The sequence below is a fragment of the Argiope bruennichi genome, chromosome 11 (assembly GCF_947563725.1).
Source record: "Argiope bruennichi chromosome 11, qqArgBrue1.1, whole genome shotgun sequence".
In the NCBI taxonomy this organism is placed as follows: Eukaryota; Metazoa; Arthropoda; class Arachnida; order Araneae; family Araneidae; genus Argiope; species Argiope bruennichi.
The window spans coordinates 8,853,707-8,877,246 of record NC_079161.1 but is presented as its reverse complement, the minus strand read 5'-3'; the positions used below and the strand labels follow the sequence as shown (position 1 = coordinate 8,877,246).

The 23,540-nt window shown below is 32.7% G+C and overlaps 1 protein-coding gene across 1 annotated transcript in view; it reads left to right on the top strand.

Moving 5' to 3' along the window:
• Positions 1-23,540, top strand: part of LOC129957338 (glypican-6-like) — a 240,701-nt gene that overhangs the window by 175,670 nt on the left and 41,491 nt on the right. The window contains exons 3-4 of the mRNA XM_056069607.1: positions 15,020-15,222; positions 20,126-20,314. Coding sequence (XP_055925582.1) covers positions 15,020-15,222; positions 20,126-20,314 — 392 coding nt within the window. The remainder of the gene's footprint in view (positions 1-15,019; positions 15,223-20,125; positions 20,315-23,540) is intronic.

Sequence of the window (23,540 nt, the reverse complement as noted above, 5' to 3'; positions counted from 1 at the left end):
AAATCCGAGTTTGAGTTGAAATAAATTCATTCATTCTTTGCAATTAAAAAGATTTCAAAATCTTCTAATAGTTGTTCTTCCATTGAAACAGTGTTGTTTGATGTGTTATCAATTAATTAATTTCGGACCTCGTCTTGAAAGACGAGTAATCAAATTGCAGTGTGTATTGAGATGTTCAATGACTTCAAAAGACAATTTTTTTCTCTCTCTCTTTGTTGATTTGTATTGTTAAAACTTTCCATATGTTGTGATCTTAAAATGTTTCAACTATGTTTGAAAATGTATCATTTATAAGGAGTAATTGGATATAAGAAGAGAGGCTTTTATAGCTTTTTACTCAACCATTTTGAAATTATGTCAAATAGGTTTTTAAATGGTATCTTTCCTTTTTAAATCCAATTCAGGCATTTTATTCTTATATTCTCTTATGCTGTATAAAATATTATAATTATTATAACTTAATAATTATTATAACTTATTATAAGTTAATAAAGTATTATAATGATTATAACTTAATAATTATTATAACTTAATAATTATTATAACTTATTATAAGTTAATAAAATATTATAATTATTATAACTTATTTTTGTATAAAATATTATGATTATTTTATCATCTACAGATCTATCTATTTGCAGTACTAATCTAACAATCTTTTATTGTCTAAAATCGTTTTTTTAAATTAAAATATCATTTGAAGCAGACAATTTTAAAAACCTCAGATAGCTAATTTTCTCCATAAGTATGTAATAATGGTTATATTATTGAAATTTTTTTTCTGAAACTCTGAAAATGAGTAGTATGAGTAGTACTCTGAAGTATATTTTGGGAAACAATTAATTAAAAAGTTTATTTTATTAATTAATTTTTCATTAATAGAAAAAATTGAAAAGAAATCACCATTTTTTCAAGATACAAATTGTTAATTGTCGCTGCTTCTAAAGTTTTCTTGTTGAATGTTGCTCACGTTTTCTGCCATCGTCTCTTTGTATATATTCTTATTCATCTTTGAATGGAGAATTGTTTCTCCATTTGGACTACGTATTATTACTAACAAAAGCGGTCAGAAACATGAAAATTAAACTGAACAGAAGAATACAGTAGCTGATATATTTACAGTAATCTATACTTTCCTAATTTTTAAATCATAGTACTCTTTCATTTTTAATTAAAAAATGAACATATGCAGACTTTAAAAAATGTTCATGTCCTTTGCAATTTTTATGGTCGCCCTAGAACATTCTTTTTTATGACGTTTACTTATGCTCCAAAAAAAAAAAACCCGTCATTAAGATAAAAATTATTAATCTGCTTTTTCATTTAATTCGTCTAGTCTTCTGGCTTTACAAATTTTATTCTTAAAATGTTGAGAAAGAACGATTCCTCATATTCTCAGCAAACTCCACGCAATCATTTCTGGCGAATTTCCAAGTGAGGACATTCATTTTCTTTTGTTGCAAGTCATCTTGTAGTAGGCTTAGCAGCATTCGTTAAATGTTTTTTTAAAAAAATCTTGCCAGATCACAAAAGCGTTATTGATTTGGAACTTTTAAAATGGCGAACGGCAGTGATGAGTGGCTAATGGAATGAAAATATTTCCATTCGAAAATATTACATTTAAAATATCTGTTTTTGTTCTGTTCGATTGTTCTATATGTTCGAGAAAAACTCTGCAGTACTAATTCTTTGTAGTTTTTCCACTCATTTTTAGAAAAAAAATCAACATATGAAAAGTGATTAAAGAAGTATTTAATTCAAAAATTTTTCAGTATATGCCAAGTGTTCAAATAAAGTCTGTTCAATTCTTTGACTTAAAATCTTTTGTATCTGTAAATACAAAATAATAACAATTTCATTACATTATTTATTTTGAATACATTGTTCTTAATGAACAAAAATGTTTCCTTAAATTTTTTTTTTAACAATTTTTGTTTTCAAATTGAAATAGAGATGCCTATATTTTAGAAATTGTAAGTTCAATTAAGGATAAAAATTAATTCGCAAAGCAGAATTAAGTGACATTTAGATTTTTATAATCCGAATTTTTTTTTACTTTATTTTCTATTATTTATTATTTTTTCTGCATTAATTATTATTAGTGAATGTTTTGTTCTTTCTTTAACATACTTATTTGTTTATAGCCGTAATTAGAAAACTTTTGAGAATTTGTGTAGCATTTAGTAATTTTGGAAAGTTTGTAGAATATTTTAGAGCTAGTGGTCAATTATTCCTTATGTCTGAAATACATAAATGTTGTTATCATTCATTTCGAAGTTTTCAAAAATTAATTTAACACTGTTTATTTTATTAATTAAAAAATATTTTTAACTTTTTTTTATTAAAGAATGTTTTTAGAATTATTTTATTAATTAAAGAATGTTTTTAGAATTATTTTATTAATTAAAGAATGTTTTTAGAATTATTTCATTAATTAAAGAATTTATTTTTATTAAAGAATATGTGTTTTGAAGTAATCATTTTATAATCTGCACTAATATTTTAGGATTCTCTTTATAACTTACTGCACTATATATAAAAGTATTAATTTGTCACTTTACGAGCTTTAACTGTTTTATTTCTAATTGCCAAGAACAGGAAAGTTTCATCGCTATCTTTGTCAATTTTTATATTTTGCTATGCCTTCTTTTGCCCTTTCGGCTTTTCCTTCTTCGAGAACATTAATTCTCTCGAACACTGTAGTCATTCGGTGTTCCTACGGCAATTCTGGATATTGACTGAACGCAACAAATTGCATTCGCATTCTACTTCTTTTTTTTTTTTTTTTCTATTCTATTTTCTGCTTAGCTTTACCTGGTTTCTTCTTTTTTATACCCATAAGAAATTTCCATTTATGGAAACCCGGGTTCTCTGGCCGTTTTTAACGAGTACATTCTAAAGAACGACGGTAACTTTATTTTTATAAATGCAGTTTATTCTTGAAATATACACCGCTGGAAATTGTCATGGCGTACATCTGCACCTGCGAGTTTCCGCCATTTTATGCTTCTGACGCAGACGAAAATAAAGTTATTTTGACTGCTTATGCTCGTTCCTTTTTTATAATTTTTTCTTCTTCTTGTGACTTCTGCATTTTTGGTATTTTATTCTTGTTCGTCGCATAAAAAAATTTTTTTTTTTTGCTTCCTCCTTCCATACTTTTTTTATTCCTTTTTTAGAAATCTTGGAATGCTTTTATGCATTCTTAGAATTTTTATTTTGTTCAAAAAAAAGATAAAGATAGTTTGAAAAAAAATTGCTTGATGTAATATTATTTGATATTTTTGGCATGTTGTGCCTGAATTGGTTCATGGAAATGGTTTCTAGTTTATGATAAAGTTGAATCTAATTTTATATTTCTGTAATAAAGAATCTAGTTTATCGCCTCTGGATTCTATTATTCGTTTGTCACTGTATTTTTATCTCCTATTTCTGAAATTTAGTTATTCAAAAATTCTGACTAAAATTGCCAATGTGATAAAATGATCCTTAAAAATGATTTAGGATGCGTTTGTCCTTAATATTTATAAAGATAGTGCATAATAAAATAATCTTGCTTATCGTCTCTGAATTTTATTATTCGTTTGGCACTCCATTTTTATTTATTGTTGCTGAAATTTATTTCTTCTGATGATGTCGTGTCCGCGTTACAACGGAAAGGGGGTGCAATAGCTTCTGAGAGTAAAAACCTCTGAGAACCCGTGGGCAGAAGTCTGACTACTTTTTACAGGAGGGTTCTTTCATACACCTCGCAGATAGAACACATGGTGAAGAACAACCATGCCCGAATCTAGACTCCAACCCGGAACGCCCAGGTCAAGGAGGAGACGTGCTACCCCTAGACCAGGACGCCTGCATTTATTTATTCTAAAATTAGTTTATCTCTTTTCAAGTCTATTTTTCGCTCGTCACTATATTTTTATCTCCTATAGCTGAAATTTATTGATTCAAAAATTCTGACTAAAATTGCAATGTGGTAAAATCATCCTTAAAAATGATTTAGAATGTGTTTGTCTTTAATATTTACTTTCAAAAAGAGGATTAATTATTGAAAATAAAAACGGTAGAAAAAAATTGAAATTAAAACCAATTAGATTCTACTGGAAAGAGCAATAATAATTCATCTTCGCAGTAAATAGAAAAAAGCGTGGAATATATTGTAAGATTCATGTAGTGGATGACCGATTCTTATCAGCTTTCCACTCTTTGGATTAGTTTGGTCAGTGTAGGAAATAATAATAATTCCTACTTAGAATCCAAATAGAAAGTAAAAATGAAAATTTACTATATTCTATAAGTTTTAGACAAAGAAAGCAAAATTAAAGTATAGATCACATATTTAAATTTTAAATATATGTTACTATGACTTCAAATATAGCAATGTAATTTTAAAAAAAATTCTAACAGTATCAATATTGTATCTTTTTACATATACATGAAATACAAGTTCAGAAAAGAATACAGTCCTATATCAAATAGTGGTTGAAAGTTTAATTCGATATGTTTGCTGGAAAAATTCAAATAAACCATTGTGGAGATCTGGATAGGAAATAAAAGGCGAAGTTTTGCATATTAATAAAGAAAGTTGATTCTAAATCTCATGAATTCGGACAAGTTTCGGCGAATAAATCCGAATCAAGTTCTACATATAATAAATAAGTAGAAAAGATGTCCATAAAATACAAATTCAAAAGAAACAGTGAACAAAAAAAATTTTTTTTTCAATATTTAAATATTTTTGCTACCAAAATCCTATTGCAATTATTAATAATATTAATAAGAAGCTGTCACTGTATTCACCAGAATTAATTCATATTTGTTTATTCTATTAAGGCTCCGTTTTCATTTTTCATATTCAGGTTGATAATAAACTTGTATAATTATAAAAAATGATAATAAACATTTAAAAGAATGATAAAATTTTGAATAATCAAATATTTTTGCTATCAAAATCCTATTGCAATTATTATTAATAATAAGAAGCTGTTATTATATTCACTAGAATTAATTCATATTTATTTATTTTATTTAGAGTTCGTTTTTCAATTTTCATGTCCAAGTTACCTATAATATTAACAATAAAATAATAGAAATACGTATTGACGTATTTAACTACCGAATTCAATTCCAGCAATAAAAACCCTTTTTGGTCTTGATTTCGAATGAGCGAAATAAATTAGAATTTTAGGTAATTATTTTAATATTTTGTTAATAGTAAAGTTTAAACACTAAAGAAAATTCGCATTATCAGAGAATTCGAACTAGACAAATTTTGATCTAACAAAAGACATTAACCTCTAATTTAAAATTCTGAAAGTTTTGATTTGAGAACAAAAACCCAGTAGTTTCGGTGTCCCTCTAAGAATGTTGCAACCATGGAGCACACTATATATAGGGGTATGTAAAACAGTTTTACGGATATTACAGATGTTCCTTGTAAACACAGTAGAAAGAAACAAACAAAAATTTGAATACAATGCTGCAGAAAACTTAGTCTTGCTTGGGTACTGGGTACGTAATAACTGTTCTTTGTGACTTTCTTTGATCATACGATCTGCATCTATGCTTTAGTTTGTTTATTTCAAACATTGTGAAACATTTTTGCAAAAATTAATGTGCGTTCAAGAACTACTTCCTTTGTCATATGATCAACACCTGCGCATTAGTCCGTTTATTTCAGACATTTATTTGCATTAGTTCATTTGTTTCAGGCATTGTGAAACATTTTTGTAACTATTGGCGCACATTCGGGAACCACCTCGCTTAGTTATAGGGTCAACATTCTTACTCTAGTTCGTTTATTTCAGTTGCAATGAAACATGTTCGTAAGCATTCCCTCCATTCAACATTCGGGAGAGCCGCATGCATGTTTTGCTTGTGGCTGTTTACACATTGTTTCATTAATCTGTCCAGCGGGTATACGATGAATTTAATACAAGAGGCTAGATAATAATAAATGAAGCTTTATTCCATGGAAAACACGAAGCACATGCAGCAAAAACACAATAAAATGTATACCAAAAAAGCACTAATAGAAATCAACAACTCGCAAGCACACAGCATATTGCTACTGAAACATTGGCAATAGCACAAAGCATCCACTCGCAGTACGATTACAACTCAAATAAGGAATGCATTCTCTTATAAATACTTTGTCCTTCATAAGCTTCCGCCAGATTATGAAATTTTTCATAGGAATCTCCAAACTTTCTTTCTTATTTTAGATAGAGACAAAATTCTTAGATTTTCTAAAGCCTTTATTTTTGACACTAAAGGATCTTAACGATTGTCTAAGCATTCGTTAAGAATACTTAGTAATAAATGAATAATTAGTTCAGTAACGAAATGCACTTTGCAAGAATACAATGTTACTTATTCATAACAATCTGAAATTATCTTGAGTCAGAGGATATTGTCTCTGAGCCAATTCATATTTGGATCGGAAAATTCTTAGAATATATACTAATATCTATATTATACTTAAAATTCTGATTATATATATGACGCATATTAAAGAAATGATTCTCCAATTCTTTTATATGTGCTCAAGGCTCTATCACATAATCTCTTTTACTCAAAACGCTGAATGAATTGAAAGTACACCTAGAAAGGGCTTCTTATGGCCGTGAAGTGAATTACATCTTGTATGTTGCCTTTGTGAGCATAAGGAACCGAAAAGGGGCAATTATTATGGATGGAGATAAAATTTTTAATTTGTACTATGTATTTGTCACTTTGCTAACTTGTACTTTAACGTTTCCTGTACTATGTCCAAAATTTTCTTCCTGTTGTTACGAATCTATAATATTGCTTTTCTGCAATGCAAGTTTTGTAGCTGAAAAGATAAATTTACAGGTATTCTTAATGGACGTTAAGTCAGTTGACACAATATTTGAACCGACGAATAAGGCTGTAAAAATGAAATTTTCTGGAAAATGCGAGAATTGTATGACTTTCTCTATTGAGAGACGAAATCTGAAGATCCTTCTAAAAAATTCCATGCCTTGTTGGGACTAGAAAAAGAGTACCCCCCCCCTTAATCAGGAATGATTCTTTATTCAGTATAATGACGACAAAGCGGGTTCTCTAATTGTTGTTGTTGACTTTTTTGATTTAGCTATTTGGCATATTTAATGTCTTTAAAAACTTCAAGTGCTGCACTTTGCGCTCACCTCTACTGTGTTTTTATTGCATCGTATATGACGTGAAATAAAGCGTAGCTTACCATTACCAAAGTGTTAGACTTTTTCCACTGTACATTCGCCAAATTGCCGTTAAACTATCGTTGTTTACAAAAAAGTTGCTTGCATTAGAAAGTAAGGCAGAATTCAGAATTGCCTTGTATGTTCCAGTCATCTTCCATTCGTATGAATGCTTTAGAGAAAAAGTGATTTCTTTGTTAATATCGAATAAACTTTGTTAGGAAAAAAAGACTGTCAGGATTTGAGAATTGCGATAACACTATTAAAAATCAAACTGGAAAGAGAGCCTCGCCGCTTAAAAATTCCCTTTGATCCCGGTGACTATCCGGGAATTGAATTGTCCGGCTAGAAAGGGCTTCTCCTTTATTTACGCGTCCCGGGACAGACAGCTGCAATTTCCAGATCCCATCTTGCGCCCTGGCGGGAGGAAATGGGGGAGGGGAGGATGATAAATTATCTTCAGTATCTTTGTTATCGGGCGGAGGCTGTGTCTTCTTTATCTGCGCTCCGTGGAAACGTCCCCGGGGCGCTATTGGTGGAAAGATTACGTTGTGGTTGTAAACCTTGTGGGATGCTGCAGTACAGCTTGGTGGACTGGCTATGAAAATAAGATGGAATTGTTTCGGCTTGGATTGGTGTTTGGTGGTCCGATGTCTAAAAATGGTTTGAAGTGTGATATGTCTGGCCAAATAATCATAAAAATAGATTTATTAGTGTATGTAGGTAAAAAAATATTTCTGTTTAGTTTATTATTTCCGCATCTGCTATTTTTCTTTCACGTATACAAAGTATAGAGAAAGTAATTTAAACGTCAAAATATTCGAACTTGCAATTTCGAAGAATCTCTACGCTTTATACCTTCTTGAGTTCGAAAAACACATTTTTCAAAAATGTCTGTCAGTCTATGACAAAGATAACTGAAAAATGCTTTGAGTTAGATGCTTGAAATTTGGTATCCAGTCTTTGCATCAAATTTATGGATTTCTATTAAAGTTTGAATAAAATCCGTTCTGATTAAGTCTGTCTGTTCGAATATAAGTTAACAAGATAACTACAAAATATAGAGAGCTAGATGAATAAAATTTGGTATACAAATTTATCATCTGTAGGGTAGATGTAGTGCCATTTGTAGTGCCAGCTCAGGTGTCGTCCTCGTCATCTGACTGTGGTTCAAAATGACGAGTTCCATCTCAAAATAGCCCTAGTGTTGCTTTAAGACGTGACATTAATAACTAATTAACTAACCAGGGATTAATCGCAAAAAATGGTGATCGTCTGATTTCAAAACCTGACATTAATATAATTCAAATTGTAAATTTTGGAGTTTTTTTTTTTTTTTTTTTTTTTTTCTTCAGATTGCAAAGATTTCAGATCCATAGCTTGGAGCGAGACTTTTGGAAATATCGAAAAGTGTTTACCTTCCGCCATGACCTTAAATGAAAGAAGTAATTTCACAAGGGTCTTTTCAGTCATCCTTTTAATTTTACAAAGGTCTCTGCAGTCACCTGTTGGCATTCAAGAAATTCAATCAGACTCCTAATATCGTTTGCATTCTCATTGGTCGTATCAAAACTCCATTCTTTATTATATAAAATATCCTTTGAAGTGCTGTCCTTAAATTCCGTTCGTACATCCGACCCGTACTTCTCTAACTTAATCAATGAAAAGAGACTCTAAAACCTAATTTTATCCTCGGCTAATTGCTTGTAAAATTACGGCATTTTCCCCACCCCTCTTATCTGGGGCCCGCCCCTTCCTCCCATTTTTAATTGAATCAACTTCCTCTGAAATGCAAATATCCTCTCGCGCTGTGCAAACTTCGGAAGTAACATAAAAGCCTTGGGGGATGTTGGGCATAAATGCTGCGCACAGTTCTGGTTTGTTTGTCTAAAAGCGGCCTTTATTCCCAGCATAAAAGCACACTGATGTGAAATGGATCTCAGATGGCGCCTAATGAATGGTATTGGCGCTAAAAATGCTCGCCAGTTTCAGTGGAGGCCTTGCTTGGGCTGTTTTAATTATTCAAGTGTATCGGGATATTGAATTTTCCGGCCCCTTGTGTACTTTATTAATGTACTGAGTCATGTATCAAAACAAATCGAGTCCTTTGAGTAATGTAGTGAGAGAGGTCGCCAATGGCTATGCAGGGATGATGATATTTAAGAATTTTCATTAGAATATTAAATTTAATGCCCCAAGGAGAAGATATGTGTAAATATATAGCCGGTGTTTTGAAACTTGTTAGCGATTTGTATATTAATGACGATCGTCGGAGTAAAATCGTCTTTAAAGTTAGAAAAGGAGCACATAGATTTATCTATTAATGTAGGACTAGGCGTTTTTAATGGAATATCTTTAAACTAGCTACCTTTAGCTACCAGCTTGTAACTTCTTTATTGACTTTTTGGGTAATTAATATGGAATGTATTTTTTAAAAATTTTATTCGAAATATTGAAAAATTTTAATTTAATTTAAGCTAAAATTCTACTTTGGAATTATGATCCAAATAAAGCAGTTTTTTTTTTGTTTCATTTTAACATTAGCATAAGTACACAATTAAATATTTAATTTTTTTGGCGAGTTAAAATAAAGAAAAACGTACGGAAAGGAGATGGATATCATCAAAAAGTAATTTTGTTAGGTTTAAAATATTGTAAAAACAATTTTTGTGCGATAATATTTTTTCACTTTCCATAGGTAAATAATAGCAACTAACCATTTAACAATGGTTAAGCCTATTTTTTTCTCTGGATTAATCTTTCTGTTTGACGCCCATTTCTTGATTTCTATTTCATCATTTTTTCCCCCGTTTTTCTTGGGAGGATTTGGCTAGCCCCCTCCGGAGCATTTCTAATAATATTTTGCAGCCCCATTAATTTGCAAGGCTTTGAATTAAATTTAGTTGTACAAACCGTTCATTGAAATGAGTCGGAAACGCTCGACTAGAGATCTGTTTACATTTAACTGTGCCGGCGTCCTGGCATAGGAGAAGCGCGTCTTCCCCGTGATCTGGGCGTCCTGGGTTCGAGTCTCGGTTTGGGCATGGTTGTTCCTCATCTGTTCTATCTGTGAGATGTGTGAATGTGCCCCACTGTAAAAAGGGGTTGTGCAAGCGAATGTGAAGCGGGTCGTACTCTTGGCCCTAGTTGGTGCCACTAAAACAAGAGACGCTCCCTTGGCTTAAAATCGTTGACTTCGTCAGCGAGCTTGTCTATGGCAAGTGCCATTATAAACAACAACAACAAAATTTAACTGTTGTCATTCGACACCAAGTAATAAGAGATTTCTGTGCCACATACTTTCACGTTTTATATATTTATAGATAGATTGGGTATTAAAACATTTTTCGTATACGTTCACTTAAGTATTCTTTAAAGGCAGATTTACATTAGGCAATTATTGGGCGAAGCTATAAACCTTGAGAGCCAATTGAAATTGCATGAATTACATTAGTTCCACCAGTAATTAAAATTTTTTAGCGGAACTGTTAGTCTCTTGATTTGCTTCTTCAGCTGACATTAAATGTCCTAATGTAAGCCAAAATTTCAGTCTACGATTGATAATATTAACATAAGGAAAATATTAACATTTTATCAAGGGTAATAGATCAGGTTCTTATGGTTTTCGCAGAGGGTTTCAAGTTCGAAACCCGATTTCACTGAAGAGCCGTCTTGTAAGCGGTCTAGTGCGTGTTAAATCCGTAGGGGCCAAACGTCCTCTCGCTGGTGTGTGTGGAAGTTTGGAGAGAGGAGGTGTCAGAGCTCAGGTGTCGTCCCCGTCATCTGACAGCGGTTCAAAATTACGAGATCTAAATTGTTCCAGTGTTGCTTTGAAGCGAGGCGTTAATGCAAGTAAACTAAATTAATGTTTTTAGATTAGGTTCACTTTGGTTTCGTAAATATTCTAATAGCTTCACCAGCTTCAATAATATTTTGTAGAATCGTAGATGTCGGCAATCTGGAATCGTAGTAAATAAGAATACATACACATTCTCGAAGTTAATAAATGAAAAGAAAATATTTACCTGAAGTAAATTATTAACATATTATATATGTGTTCAAACGCTAAATTTTATGTATATCTTATTAAAACAGGGACATCATGACGCGAATGCACTGCTTAGGGTTACCACTGTGCTTATATATCGGCCTTCTGTTTGTAAAGTTTTCAATTTACATATGGTTTTGTTTTTGCTCAGGTCATGCAGAATATTTATTATTATGTCATTCATTGTTCGTTAAATAATAATCCAAGCTGATGAATGAATTCAGATTTTTAAAAATTCTTATTTGATCTAAATTTTAAATAAACATTGGATGCGCCCTTTTCACCCTATTGATTATATAGGGTCATTCATTTATATAGGGTCATTCATTAATTATTGTCGGGGTTTCCGTACCTCATAACTTTCGAATAAAAAATATTACGCAAAAACCGATTAACGTATTCGTAAATTACAACTCAAAGAATTTTTATTAATGATATTAAAAAGATTATTGAATTTGCACATGGCTGCCCTTCGTGACTCGTAACACATCGAGACGAAATTCGATTTCCCTCCAAGTGTTCTCCAGCATTTGTGGGGTAACATTTTGGACCGCAGTAACAATTCTGCGCTTCAGTTCATCAAGGGAAGGCACAGGGGTCTTGTACACAATGTTCTTGACAAACCCTCATAGAAAAAAGTCCAGCGGTGTTATATCTACTGATCTCGGAGGCCATGGGATTGGTCCACCTCTTCGCATTGTTGCCACGTAAAATTCTTTGAGTTGTAATTTACGAATACATAATCGCCTTCAGCTGAATGTCTACAAAGTGCAAATTGTGCAAGCTTTACACTTTAATATCATTAATAAAATTCTTTGAGTTGTAATTTACGAATATGTAATCGGTTTTTGCGTAATATTTTTTATTTGAAAGTTATGAGGTAAGGAAACCCCGACAATAATTAATAAACACCCTGTATATTGTTTTTTCGTCTCAATAGTACCATGTAATACTTTCGTGTGTTCGACTGACTGTCCCTTTTCTTTTCTTAATCTTTTTCCTTGCTTGCCTATAATGTATAATAATGTATTGTATTCTACTAAAAGTTCAGATTCGAAATTTTAACAAATATCCCCAACTTTTAGAATTTTGAAATCGGGTCAATAGAGAAATTGACCCAATTATAGAGAATTCGGTTAGCTAGGCAGTACATGATCTGTACACTAAAGTTGCTCCAAATTTTTGGACGAAATGTAACAATAATCTTTACTATAAGCCGCTGTGCGTTGGAATATAACTCGCAAAACTGTATATTTCCGTCATATTTGGACTCATTCTGTTGAATGGTTGGTGGCTTGTCGGCCAAAAACATACGAAGGCGCAACAATCTAGATTAATGAAATTTAGCATATAGCCTTAATACCAAAATTAAATTTTGGATAGAACTGGTGAAAGGGACGCGCGAAATGCCATAAGTAATCCATAGGGTCGAAATAATTAGGAAAATCGAGAACAGGACATTCCCTCATTTGAACGCTCTCGAATTGTCAAATGTTTAATTGAAAATACCGGGAAGAAAAAGAAAACGTTTGTCCTGAGTTTGACTGGCGAAAATCACTGCTGCTGTTCTGTGACGCAAAACATTTATCATCCTGCTTCGAGCGCCATCTATTATTCGTTGAATAATATCCCGAGTTAGTTGAATTCCGAAGATTTATTGCAATGTGTTGCGTGCATATCAATGTCGCCTTAAGCTCCCGTAAATCTAAATTCTAAATGAATATCGGAGGTGCCTTTCCCGGGTCGGATAAACTGGATTAGTGGCGCCTGCAGTGTGAAGCACCATTCATCATGTCGGATTATTGGCGCTTAATCACCGTCTCTACGCGAGTACTTACTTGATGTGATTAAAAACTAATTCGGTTTAATGATTATAAATTAGCCATTTGAAAGATTTGCCGTTTTTCATATAAGCCATTGATTTTGAGGTGATTTGAAAATCTCTCTTGTGAATGTGCTAAAAATGAAATATATTAAACAGTAGCAATGTGGTATTTCCATACTTTTGCGTAGAATTTTATAGTTTAGTGCGTTTTTTTTATTAGTTTCATCATATTACAAAGATAATCGCGTTTGCATTTTGATCCTTTTCTGTCTGGCCAAACAGGTCCAAAATTTTAAATAGATTTATAATTTTAATATCAAGATCACATTCGAAATGTCATTCAACCAATTTGTTAATGTATCGTGTTTACCAATAGACAGAATTGCAAATATTTTTCTGACTCAGAGAATCTGAAATTAGGTATTTGGCCAAATCTTTAGGTCAAAATTTTAATCTATATTTATATCAAGAATTAATTTTTTGCACTTTTGCGAAATTAGAGAAAGTTTTGTAATCGTCAAAATGTTCGAACTAGGCGTCTTGACGAATCTGCACTTTTAGGCCTCCCTGAACTCAAAAAACACATTTTTGGTATTATGTCTGTCTGTCTGTCTCTCTTTGACCGAAATAACTCAAAAATGTTTTGAGCTAGACATATAAAATTTGTTACAGTCTTAACGCCAAATTTATAGATTTCTACCGAATTCCGAGTAAAATTTATTCAAAGAAAGTCCGTTTGTCTGACTGTTCAAATATAACTTAACACGATAACTATAAAACAAAGATAGCTAGATGAATGGAATTCGGGACAGAGACTTAACATTTATAGTGTAAACCCTATCAAAATTTTATCGAGATCCAACAGGGGGTTGAGCATCTTTTGGTCTATAATTTCAGAAGCATGTAAACTCTATAACTCAAAAACGCGATGACTTAAATATATCAAATTTTGTATGTAATTTTGTTGCTGCAGTTGTGGTTCTGTGTCAAATTTTGGCTCCATTCGGTTGAGAAAAAAAGCATCTAATACAAAAATTAATTTTTGTTGTTGCTTATGGCTCTTGTCATAAACAAGCCCGCTGGCGAAATCGGTGATTTTAAGCCGAGTTTTAGCGTCTCATGTTTCAGCAGCGCCATCTAGGGCCAAGAATACGCCTTAGATACTCATGCTTCACAGCCCTTTTCATGTGGTGGACTTTATACATTTTATCATTCTTCATTCATTCATACATTTTATTCACATATCGTAGTTTAGACCTGAATCAGTTTCTGATCGATCACCTCTGATGCAGTACCCCCAATGGTTCGAAGTCGCAACCAAAGGGATACGAATCCAACACCCAAACAACCAGGCTATCTAGGCCTAAATTAACTTTTATTAGAGAGTATTTGTGAAAGGTTTGGGAACATCATTCACGTTGGTTTAAATTGTTACTACTGAGCCACCAAGGTTTTGCCTCTTGATGCTTCAACTTTACCGGTTGTGTGGGGAGGGGGGAGGGGGGGATGGCCCGTTTCTATTTTAGCTTCATTCAGCAGTGAAAATAACAGCGTATATATTTTGAACTTTTTCTTTTTATCCTTTTTGATGTCAAGATCATGCACGAAAATTTCATATTTCTAGTTTTTGTTTTCGCTTTCACATACGCACGAATTAATGGATTGGCCGTCAATCCTTTGATGTGTTAGATCCAAAATGTAATGTATAGCCAAAATTTGAACCATTTTCCATCTCTCTTTGAAGTTTGCATGTTCACAGAAATGGACAAACAGGCTGTCTTTTTGTTGGTCGATTTCGTTCGAATTTTGAACGAAATCTACAATTTCGTTAGAAAGATTGCGTACCAAATTTTATCCTTATTTATACTTACTTGTTTAAGTTCTGTTGTTGTCATAAGCCTGTTATTGCAATAAGTTTTAATTCTGTTTCTCCCTCTGTTGCAGAATACTTCAAAGAGCTGCTGCGGACGTCGAAAAAAGACTTCCACGAGATGTTCTTAAGGACGTACGGCATGTTGTACGACAGGAATTCTTTCATCTTCAAGGACATGTTCGACGATCTCGAGAAATACTATCTCACAGGGGGTGTGGATCTGACCGCTGCCTTAGACAACTTCTTCGATCGTCTCTATCGTAAAATGTTTCAGGTACGCTTTAAGAATTGTTGCATTCCGTGTTAAGAATGTAACAAATAGTGAAACCTACAAAATTTTGTTCTGCATTTACTAAGTTTTTGAGGCTGATTTTCAAACCATACTTCACGACCAAAACTTTTTTCCCCGATACTGTCTATTCAGGAAAGAATGATTGACACTTCTACGTAGCCGAAAACACTTTTTGCATATGTTATTTCGTGGCCATCTTTTACAGAGTCAGAATATTTACTAGTCAGGAAAGGTGATCACTAAATAAAATACCGGTGGTTATAATTAAAGTTCCACTATGAAATGGTCATAAAAGGATAACTACTGGACCAAACGCTATCAAACTTGGTAATTAGGGATTGCAATACCAGGATACCGAATACCGGTATTTTGAGCCATTTGTACAATTTTGTAATACCGGTATTCACAAGTTTAAATACCGGTTTTTAGGTATTTACTAGAAATTTTTGAAATTGCCTCCACTATATATTCAGGTATCGCGAACATAGCAATATGGTATACGTTTTTGTTTTTATGTCTCCCTAACGGGCGAAATTAATTAGCTAATTAATGGCTTAATTAATTGCTTAAATCTAAATTAGCGAAACATGGATTATCCCTGAAAGAAAATATTGTATCCTTAACGACTGATGGAGCAACAATTATGAAAAAAGTTGGAAAGTTGATTGGTGCAAATCAGCAGTTGTGTTACAAAAAAGTTACAAATTATTTTTTGTGATATTTACACTCTCTAACAAAACTGGCAAATAAAACAAAAAGAAACACCTGTATTTTCTTTCTTTTTCCAAAATTTCTAATACCAGTATTAAAACCGGTATTAAGATTTGAAAAATACCGAATACCGGTATTGAAATTTTGGTCCGGTATTGCAATCCCTATTGGTAATATTTTAAAAATCATAAAAATTTGTTTTCCGCCAAAAAAAAAAAAAAGTTCAAAAACTCACCTCCAGGTGTGAAATGGTGCTGTATGTAATATTTTTAAGCAAAATAGGACATGAAGACATCGGTTTAAAATGTGTTTAATAGTTTCTGAAGCGCAATGTCGCATCCATCATTTTCTGAAAGAAAGTTAAATCGCATTACTGCATTCTCAACAGTAGCTCTTAGCATATCAGGAGGAAAGGTTTGCTTATGTCGGTGTATCGCTTCTTTCAGTTCCACCAAATTGTTTAGATTATCACCATAAACAGTGCTTTTGATGTAACACACACTGAACATGCTTTGTAACACGTTTCAGAAACGATTAAACACATTTTAAACCGATGTCTTCATGTCCTATTTTGCTTAACAATATTGCATACAGCACCATTTCACACCTGGTGGTGAGTTTTTGAACTTTTTTTTCAGGAAAGAAATTTGTTACCTTCTTTAAACTAGTACCAAGTTTGATAGCGTTTGGACCAATAGTTTTCCGTCTATGACCATTTCAAAGTAGAACTTTAATTATAACCACCCTGTATTATCAGCAGCAACAACAAAATTTCTGCACCGATCGACAATCTGACACCTAAAATGCTCTCATGCACAGAAAAAACAGAGGGAGCAGACAGAAAGACGGTTACAAGTGGTTGTTCGGCCCTTATTTCCATTGGCCATTGCTCCAAATATTTTGTGTGGAACTTTGGAAAGGATAGTACCTACTCGGGTATCGATCGCATCACCTGACCGAGTTTTAAAATTACGGGGCCATAACCAAAAATGTCCTTGTGAGGCTTCCTAACTTGACGATAATATAATTCAATTAAACTAACTAAATCATTCGGGAAATAATAATTAAGTAATCTGTATTACGCTTTTATATGATGTGTGTTATGTTTGTAAAAATTGGATTTTATAATTGATTTTTTAATCACTTTCTGATCTCCTCAAAATTTGAAATTCTGTACAGTTGCGTAGTCTAGATGATTCAATGGTTGTTTTTTTTTCGTCTTCGGAACTTAAATATCTGGAAATAAATAAATTTTAATTCAGTTTTGCTTCCGTGTATGCTTCTGTGTTTAAGAATTTCTAAATTAATAAAAATGAGTTATTTATCTACTTAAAGAATTATTGAAAGAGGAAGAAAAAAAGAAAAAAAAAACAGTATCAAAAATGGGAAGTATTTTTTTCTTCAAAAAATATGAATGAGTACGAAATTGTTTTATAATTAAGCCTTTGGAATGAAGTCTTCAGGATTTTTTTGCTAAAATATTAATTAACATTCATTAAATTTTAAAGGCTCTAATTATAAGTATTTTCTTTCACGATTTCAGGCTTCTACGATTTTGTTTTGACTTCCATATTTCTGATTTAAAATATAAATTCTAATTTTTTTTAGTACATCAAAGGAAGTGTATTTTATAAAAATTCATATGATTAAAATTCTTTATTATTTAATATTGTTGATACGGCGGGCGCTACAGAAATTAAAAGATGGTGCCAAAAAAACGTTTCGAAATATCTATAATTTAATTACGTCTTATTTTCGTGAAATTGCGATTCTTAAAGAAAAGAATTTTAATTAGTAGTGCATTAAAAACTCTTTGCTTTGATACCTGCAATGAAATAGAAGAATTTGTTTTCGCGATTGTATGTTATTACTGCCGTTTCAGACGGAGATTAATTCGGAGACAGTTTCCTTTTCTTTTGATGATGTTGATGAGAGTACGTTTTCTACAAAAATTTGTTTTCAGACGTTCGAAATGAGTCAGTTAATAGATGAACTTCCTTTTCAAAGAGAACTTGCTTCGAACTAAAAAGTTAAAAAAAAAAATCTTCAATGATTCTGCTTCAATAAACATTAAAATCAAAAGACTTCCCCCGCTTAAAACATTTTCAAAAGGTGTTATCAAAATAATGAATAAAAGTATATTTCGGAAATTCAAAAAAAAAAAATCGACTTTTGAAAACAGGTGCAATTAAATTCAAATATTTGCTTAAATTCTAATCAGAAATTCGATACATAAAGAGCGTGCCCTCCCCCTCTTTTTTTTTTTTAAACATGAGAGAAAGAAAGGGGGGTAGGCAGGGGAGGCGGGAGATCGTTTTTGATAAAGAGAAACAAATCGCGAAAGTCATAAAATGCAAAGCCGTGGAAATAATCTAATTAATTGCGCTCTTTTGAAAAGAGATTTTTCTGATTTGAATTTTTTTTTTTTAATATTTAGTTCCAAAGTCTTTGAAATGAAATTCGAACTCTGGAATAAAGGGATTAAAGAAAATAATGAAAGGATGACTTTAAAGAAAAAATTTTATGTTCAAATTTCACATAAGCAATTTTTTCGACTTATGAAAATCAATTTAAAAGGAACATGCGGCGGCATGAAACAAAATAGTTCACCAGTAAAAATTATTTTTAGTTCTTTTTTTTTTTTTTTTTTTTTTTTTTTTTTCATTTGATAAATGATCTGAACGACCCAAGTTGCCTTACTCATGACTAGCGGGTATTTCATTAATTGATTTGCTGCTTCAATTATGTTTTTAAAAGCCCGAACGGACAGATTCATTTTCTCTTTCTTGTCATTTATTGCTTAAAGTTGTGAATTAAAATATTTCATTATTCGTTATGAATTTTCAGGGGAGCCATTTTTTTGTATGACAGTAATGGATAAAAGCTCCGTCACTAGTAAGTGATGAAGCATTTAGTAAGTAAAGATATGGCCGGAGGCCGGGCCTGGTTGGTAGAGCGTCGGATTCGCGTCCCTTAGGTTGCGAGTTCGATCCCCGCCGGCCGAAGATTCCCCGCGTGCTTGGTGGCTGATGTGCGTTAAATCTGTCGTGGTCACAAAGTCCTCCATGTCGAGAGTAATACCACTGGGGGTACCGGATCAGGGGTGATCGTTCTCTGATTCAGGTCTAAATTACGATCTGTGTTTGAATGACTGAAATGCGTGAATGAAGTCCGCCCCGTAAAAAGGGTTGTGACGTGTGTGTAGCTAAGTCGTTCTCTTGGACCTAGATGGCGCTACTATAGAAACAAGAGGCGCTGCCCCTCAGGCTTAAATCGACTGTCTTCGAACAGCGGGCTTGTCCATGGCAAGTGCCATAAGAAACAACAACAACAGATATAGCCGGAAGCAACTGTGAATTGAAACATTTCGGAGAAATATATCTTATCAGATGCATATAAGTGAGCAGCGGCACTCCAAAACTTTCTCGCATATTGTAATATAGTTGAATTTGTGTTTTTCCCCCAATCGTTTGGTTTGATCTAGAATTACAATTGCACTCGCAAAATCATGTACGAAAAAGGATATATTTAAGCCTCTGCGTTCTTGAGCTACCCTGTTTGCATGCTTCGGAAATGATAGACCGATTCCAATACTATCGCTGTGCTTCATATGTGAGAAAGTAAAAAGAGTGTTCATGGAGTATTTATTATATGTTACATTGAGTTTGAAACAGAGGATTCACTCTTTTCTGTAATTCCTACTACTGCAAATGCCTAACAAAATTCCATTTAACGAGAAATTTTCTCATGTATATATAATTATATATTGGATTTATAGTGGAATAATTAATAATTATATATTGGATATATATTAGAATAATTATGTATAGGATTTATATTGGAATAATATTATATATATTGGATTTATATATTGGAATAATATTATATATATTGGATTTATATATTGGAATAATATTATATATATTGGATTTATATATTGGAATAATTAATAATTATATATTGGATTTATATATTGGAATAATTAATAATTATATATTGGATTTATATATTGGAATAATTAATAATTATATATTGGATTTATATATTGGAATAATTAATAATTATATATTGGATTTATATATTGGAATAATTAATAATTATATATGGCAATATTTATTGAATTCCGAAGTTTTTATGAACCTTTAAAAAGTCGCGCTCTTTTATTCCTCCGCAGGTTCTGAACAGCCAGTACACTTTCAACGAGATGTATATGAACTGCATCAGCCAGAAGATGGAAGAGCTTAAGCCCTTCGGCGACGTCCCGAAGAAACTCACGGTGGAAGTGAAGAGGTCCTTCGTGGCCACGCGGACGTTCGTCCAAGCCCTGGCGATAGGACGGGATGTGGTCAAGTTTGTTCAAGAGGTGAGTGTTCCGAAAAGAACCCGTTCTCAGTGTCAATAAATTAAGGTTATAGAGATGTAACTCAATGGACAGGTTCTTATTTGTTTCAACTGAATTCTTGACTGATTTTTAATGTTGCATTAAATATAAATTCTATGAATTATAAAATATTGTATCCTTTCTCCTCTCAGCTTGACGACTTTAGGCGTTATACCTTGTAGAAATTCCACCACTCGGTCTGGTGGTGATTTCATCCACATATGGCCAGGTTTAAGCTCTGATGGGCCATCTGACCCATTGTAGGACCATCTCCGCTCGTGAACGTCGATTGGGAGCTTCCCGCAAATTATCGCTAAAATGAGCAGACATCAAAGAACCCTGATAAACCAAGAGAGAGGGGAAAGAGGATAAAATGTGCCATGAACCGTCTAAATGGGGTTTTATTGAATTTAGCTCCCGATGCCTTAAATTCAAATCCAAAATGTGAACCTGATACCTATATATGACCCGGAGAGATCATCCTATTGATGGAGTTTGTGGAAGTTATAAAGGTTCAGCTATTCTGAACTCGACATCTGACCATGATGCAAATCTGCCCCAAAGAAATCCTTTTGTTACTACAAAACATAGTATTAATATAACCAAACTAAACATGGTAAGGTTAAAAAATGCATTCATGCAAATAATCATTTTCTGCTTTGACATTGGCTAACAATGTATTAAACTAACCTCAAAACATGGTAGAACCTGAGTCATATTAATTTACATGCATTTAAATCCATAGAACTAAAAATAATAGAGTATTCCTTGTATCCATTCGAACCAAAAAGTTCTATCGCTTTCTAGATGTAGGAATAGTCTCGAATCTAAATGCAGGCACGTAGAAAGTGGCCCGACAAGCCATGCAGTAAAAGGAAAAGAGTGAGACAAAATACTTCGATCCTTCCTCGTTTTTCCGGAGAATTTTTTTCCCACCCCGCTTTGAGAAGTACAAGTGTTGATGAAATTTGAAGTTTAGTAACTCAATTTTCTTCTTCCTGGAAACTGTGTTTGGATTAGTAAATCGAATCCGCCCCAAAACCGCAGGCGTTAGCAGAAAAGTAAAGAGACAGAAGAGGGGGTGGAGAGAGGGATGTAACTGCTGAGCAGAGAAAAAAAATCCTCCCTTGTAAAAAGAGTGGAGATTTTTGTGGAATTGAATATCTTAAAAGGAGCTTCCCGGCAAGTCTATTCTGGTGGTGGAGTAAATGTCCGCTGATCGATTTTAAAAGAGAATTTGCGCGTTATGAAAAATCGCTTTTATGTGGGATATCGCCATATGTTAGTGAAAGTTTCATCTCTTGTTTATTCTGGTTCGGTGTTTTTTTCTGCTAGATCGTGTTATCCGATTTATTTGGGGTGGAAGATTCTTTTCTGTATTGGCTGAATCTGAAAGGTAAACATAACTGGTAGAATTTTAATATGGATTGACAAACTGTGATGTCGGCACCCAAATTAAACTATTACTATCTTCAGAATCTGTCACAAATTAGATTCGAAAATGCATTTTAGCCTCGTGGAACAGATTTTTTTCTTATTTTGATATAAATTTTATTATTTCTCTGTCTAATCTTTCTATTTGGGATTTTTTTCTTTCTTATAAACATGATAATGTAGAAAAGGAAAACACTTGATAGTTCAAATTTGGTAAATCGTCTTTTACTAGAATTGTTGATTGTATCAGTTTTGAGGCCAAGAATATCCAAATAAAATTAAATGAATTCTACAATAAGTTTGGGTTAAATGTATGACTCGTGAGTTTATGTGGGCCACAAAAATACAGAGGGAATTAAATTTATTTCGAAAATGCAATATAAAAAGAGCACAAGGATTGCGGAAAAATTATTTTCTTTTCCTTTCACTTCATTTTGCCACTTCGGGGGACATCTGGTTTGCAGTGATTACTTTCGAAGCCGACTCAACCAGCAATCATACATTCCACTGGAGACTTAATTTTTTTAACAGATGAAAATAATGAGTCGCACCATGAATGCGTTCAAACATAAAAATATTTTTATATGACGATTTTTGGAAGTTTTCAAACATACCTGATAAATATTTGTAATACCTGCGCTTTTGCAACAATAATTGAATAATAACGATAAAATACAAAGTGTTTATAAATGAATATCAAACTTTATAGGACAATTAAAAAACGAAATAAAGTCCCTTGTTCGCCGGAAATTAACAAATAGCAGTTGAAAGTTTACATTCAGCGCAGTTATTGGAGTTCATTGTAAGCCTCTCCATAAGAATACAAACGCTATCAAAGAGATACGCTAACTCATCCTATAGTTTTTAGCGTCTCTGAAAGACTCGCGTTTTAAGTTTGTGAACGTCAGTTGGCAGAGGTGAAACAAACACCTGCTATTTGATGTAGTCTGGAGGAACGAAAAAAAAAATCAAGTATTGTCATATAAGCATGTCTGCGTTTTTTTTTTTTTTTTTTTTTTTGTAAACTTCACATTAAGTTTGCAGAAAAAAAAAATTGTATGAGTTATCGTGCCACTTCGGTAGCGTTTTCTGCAAGGGCTCATATAGAACACTTATAACTGTGTTCAATTGAAACTTTCGCCTCTTATTTTTGATTTCTGATGAACAACGAGGCTGTTAGATTAAACTGGATTGACTCCTATCGGAATATGCGAAAACAAGAGAACAGATGAATATACAAAAAAAAAAAACTGCACAGAAAGACTAAATAGATATTGTAGTCCCAAAATGATTCCAAATTAAGGTTAAAGAAGGAGAGATGACTATGCAGTGGCAGGATAGATGGATAATGTCGTACATCCCATAACGCATAACATCCGAATTCATACCGGAACCAAAAATTTTGAAAAAGAATATTTCACCCGATTATAGTGTAAATTATATCGGGACATGGAAGATTTCCTCAATACTTCTACAGATTCGGAAGAGGGCAAGACAACGCGTGTATATGTGAGGATATAGGCTCAGTAAAGCACTACATAATAGAATGTGTCGAACTCAAAGAAACGGGAGGAAGATTCATTATGGATAGAAATTTTAACACAATATTATAATAACCTGCAAATTTAAAGATATTAAAAGAAATGAGGGAAAAGATTTCTAGCTTTTTACCAACAGTTTGAAGATTATTTAAACTTTATTTGACCGTTTCTATCTTATGCAAAAATTTGGATAGTTGTTGAACATAACAGCCAGTAATCCCTGTTTATGCGGC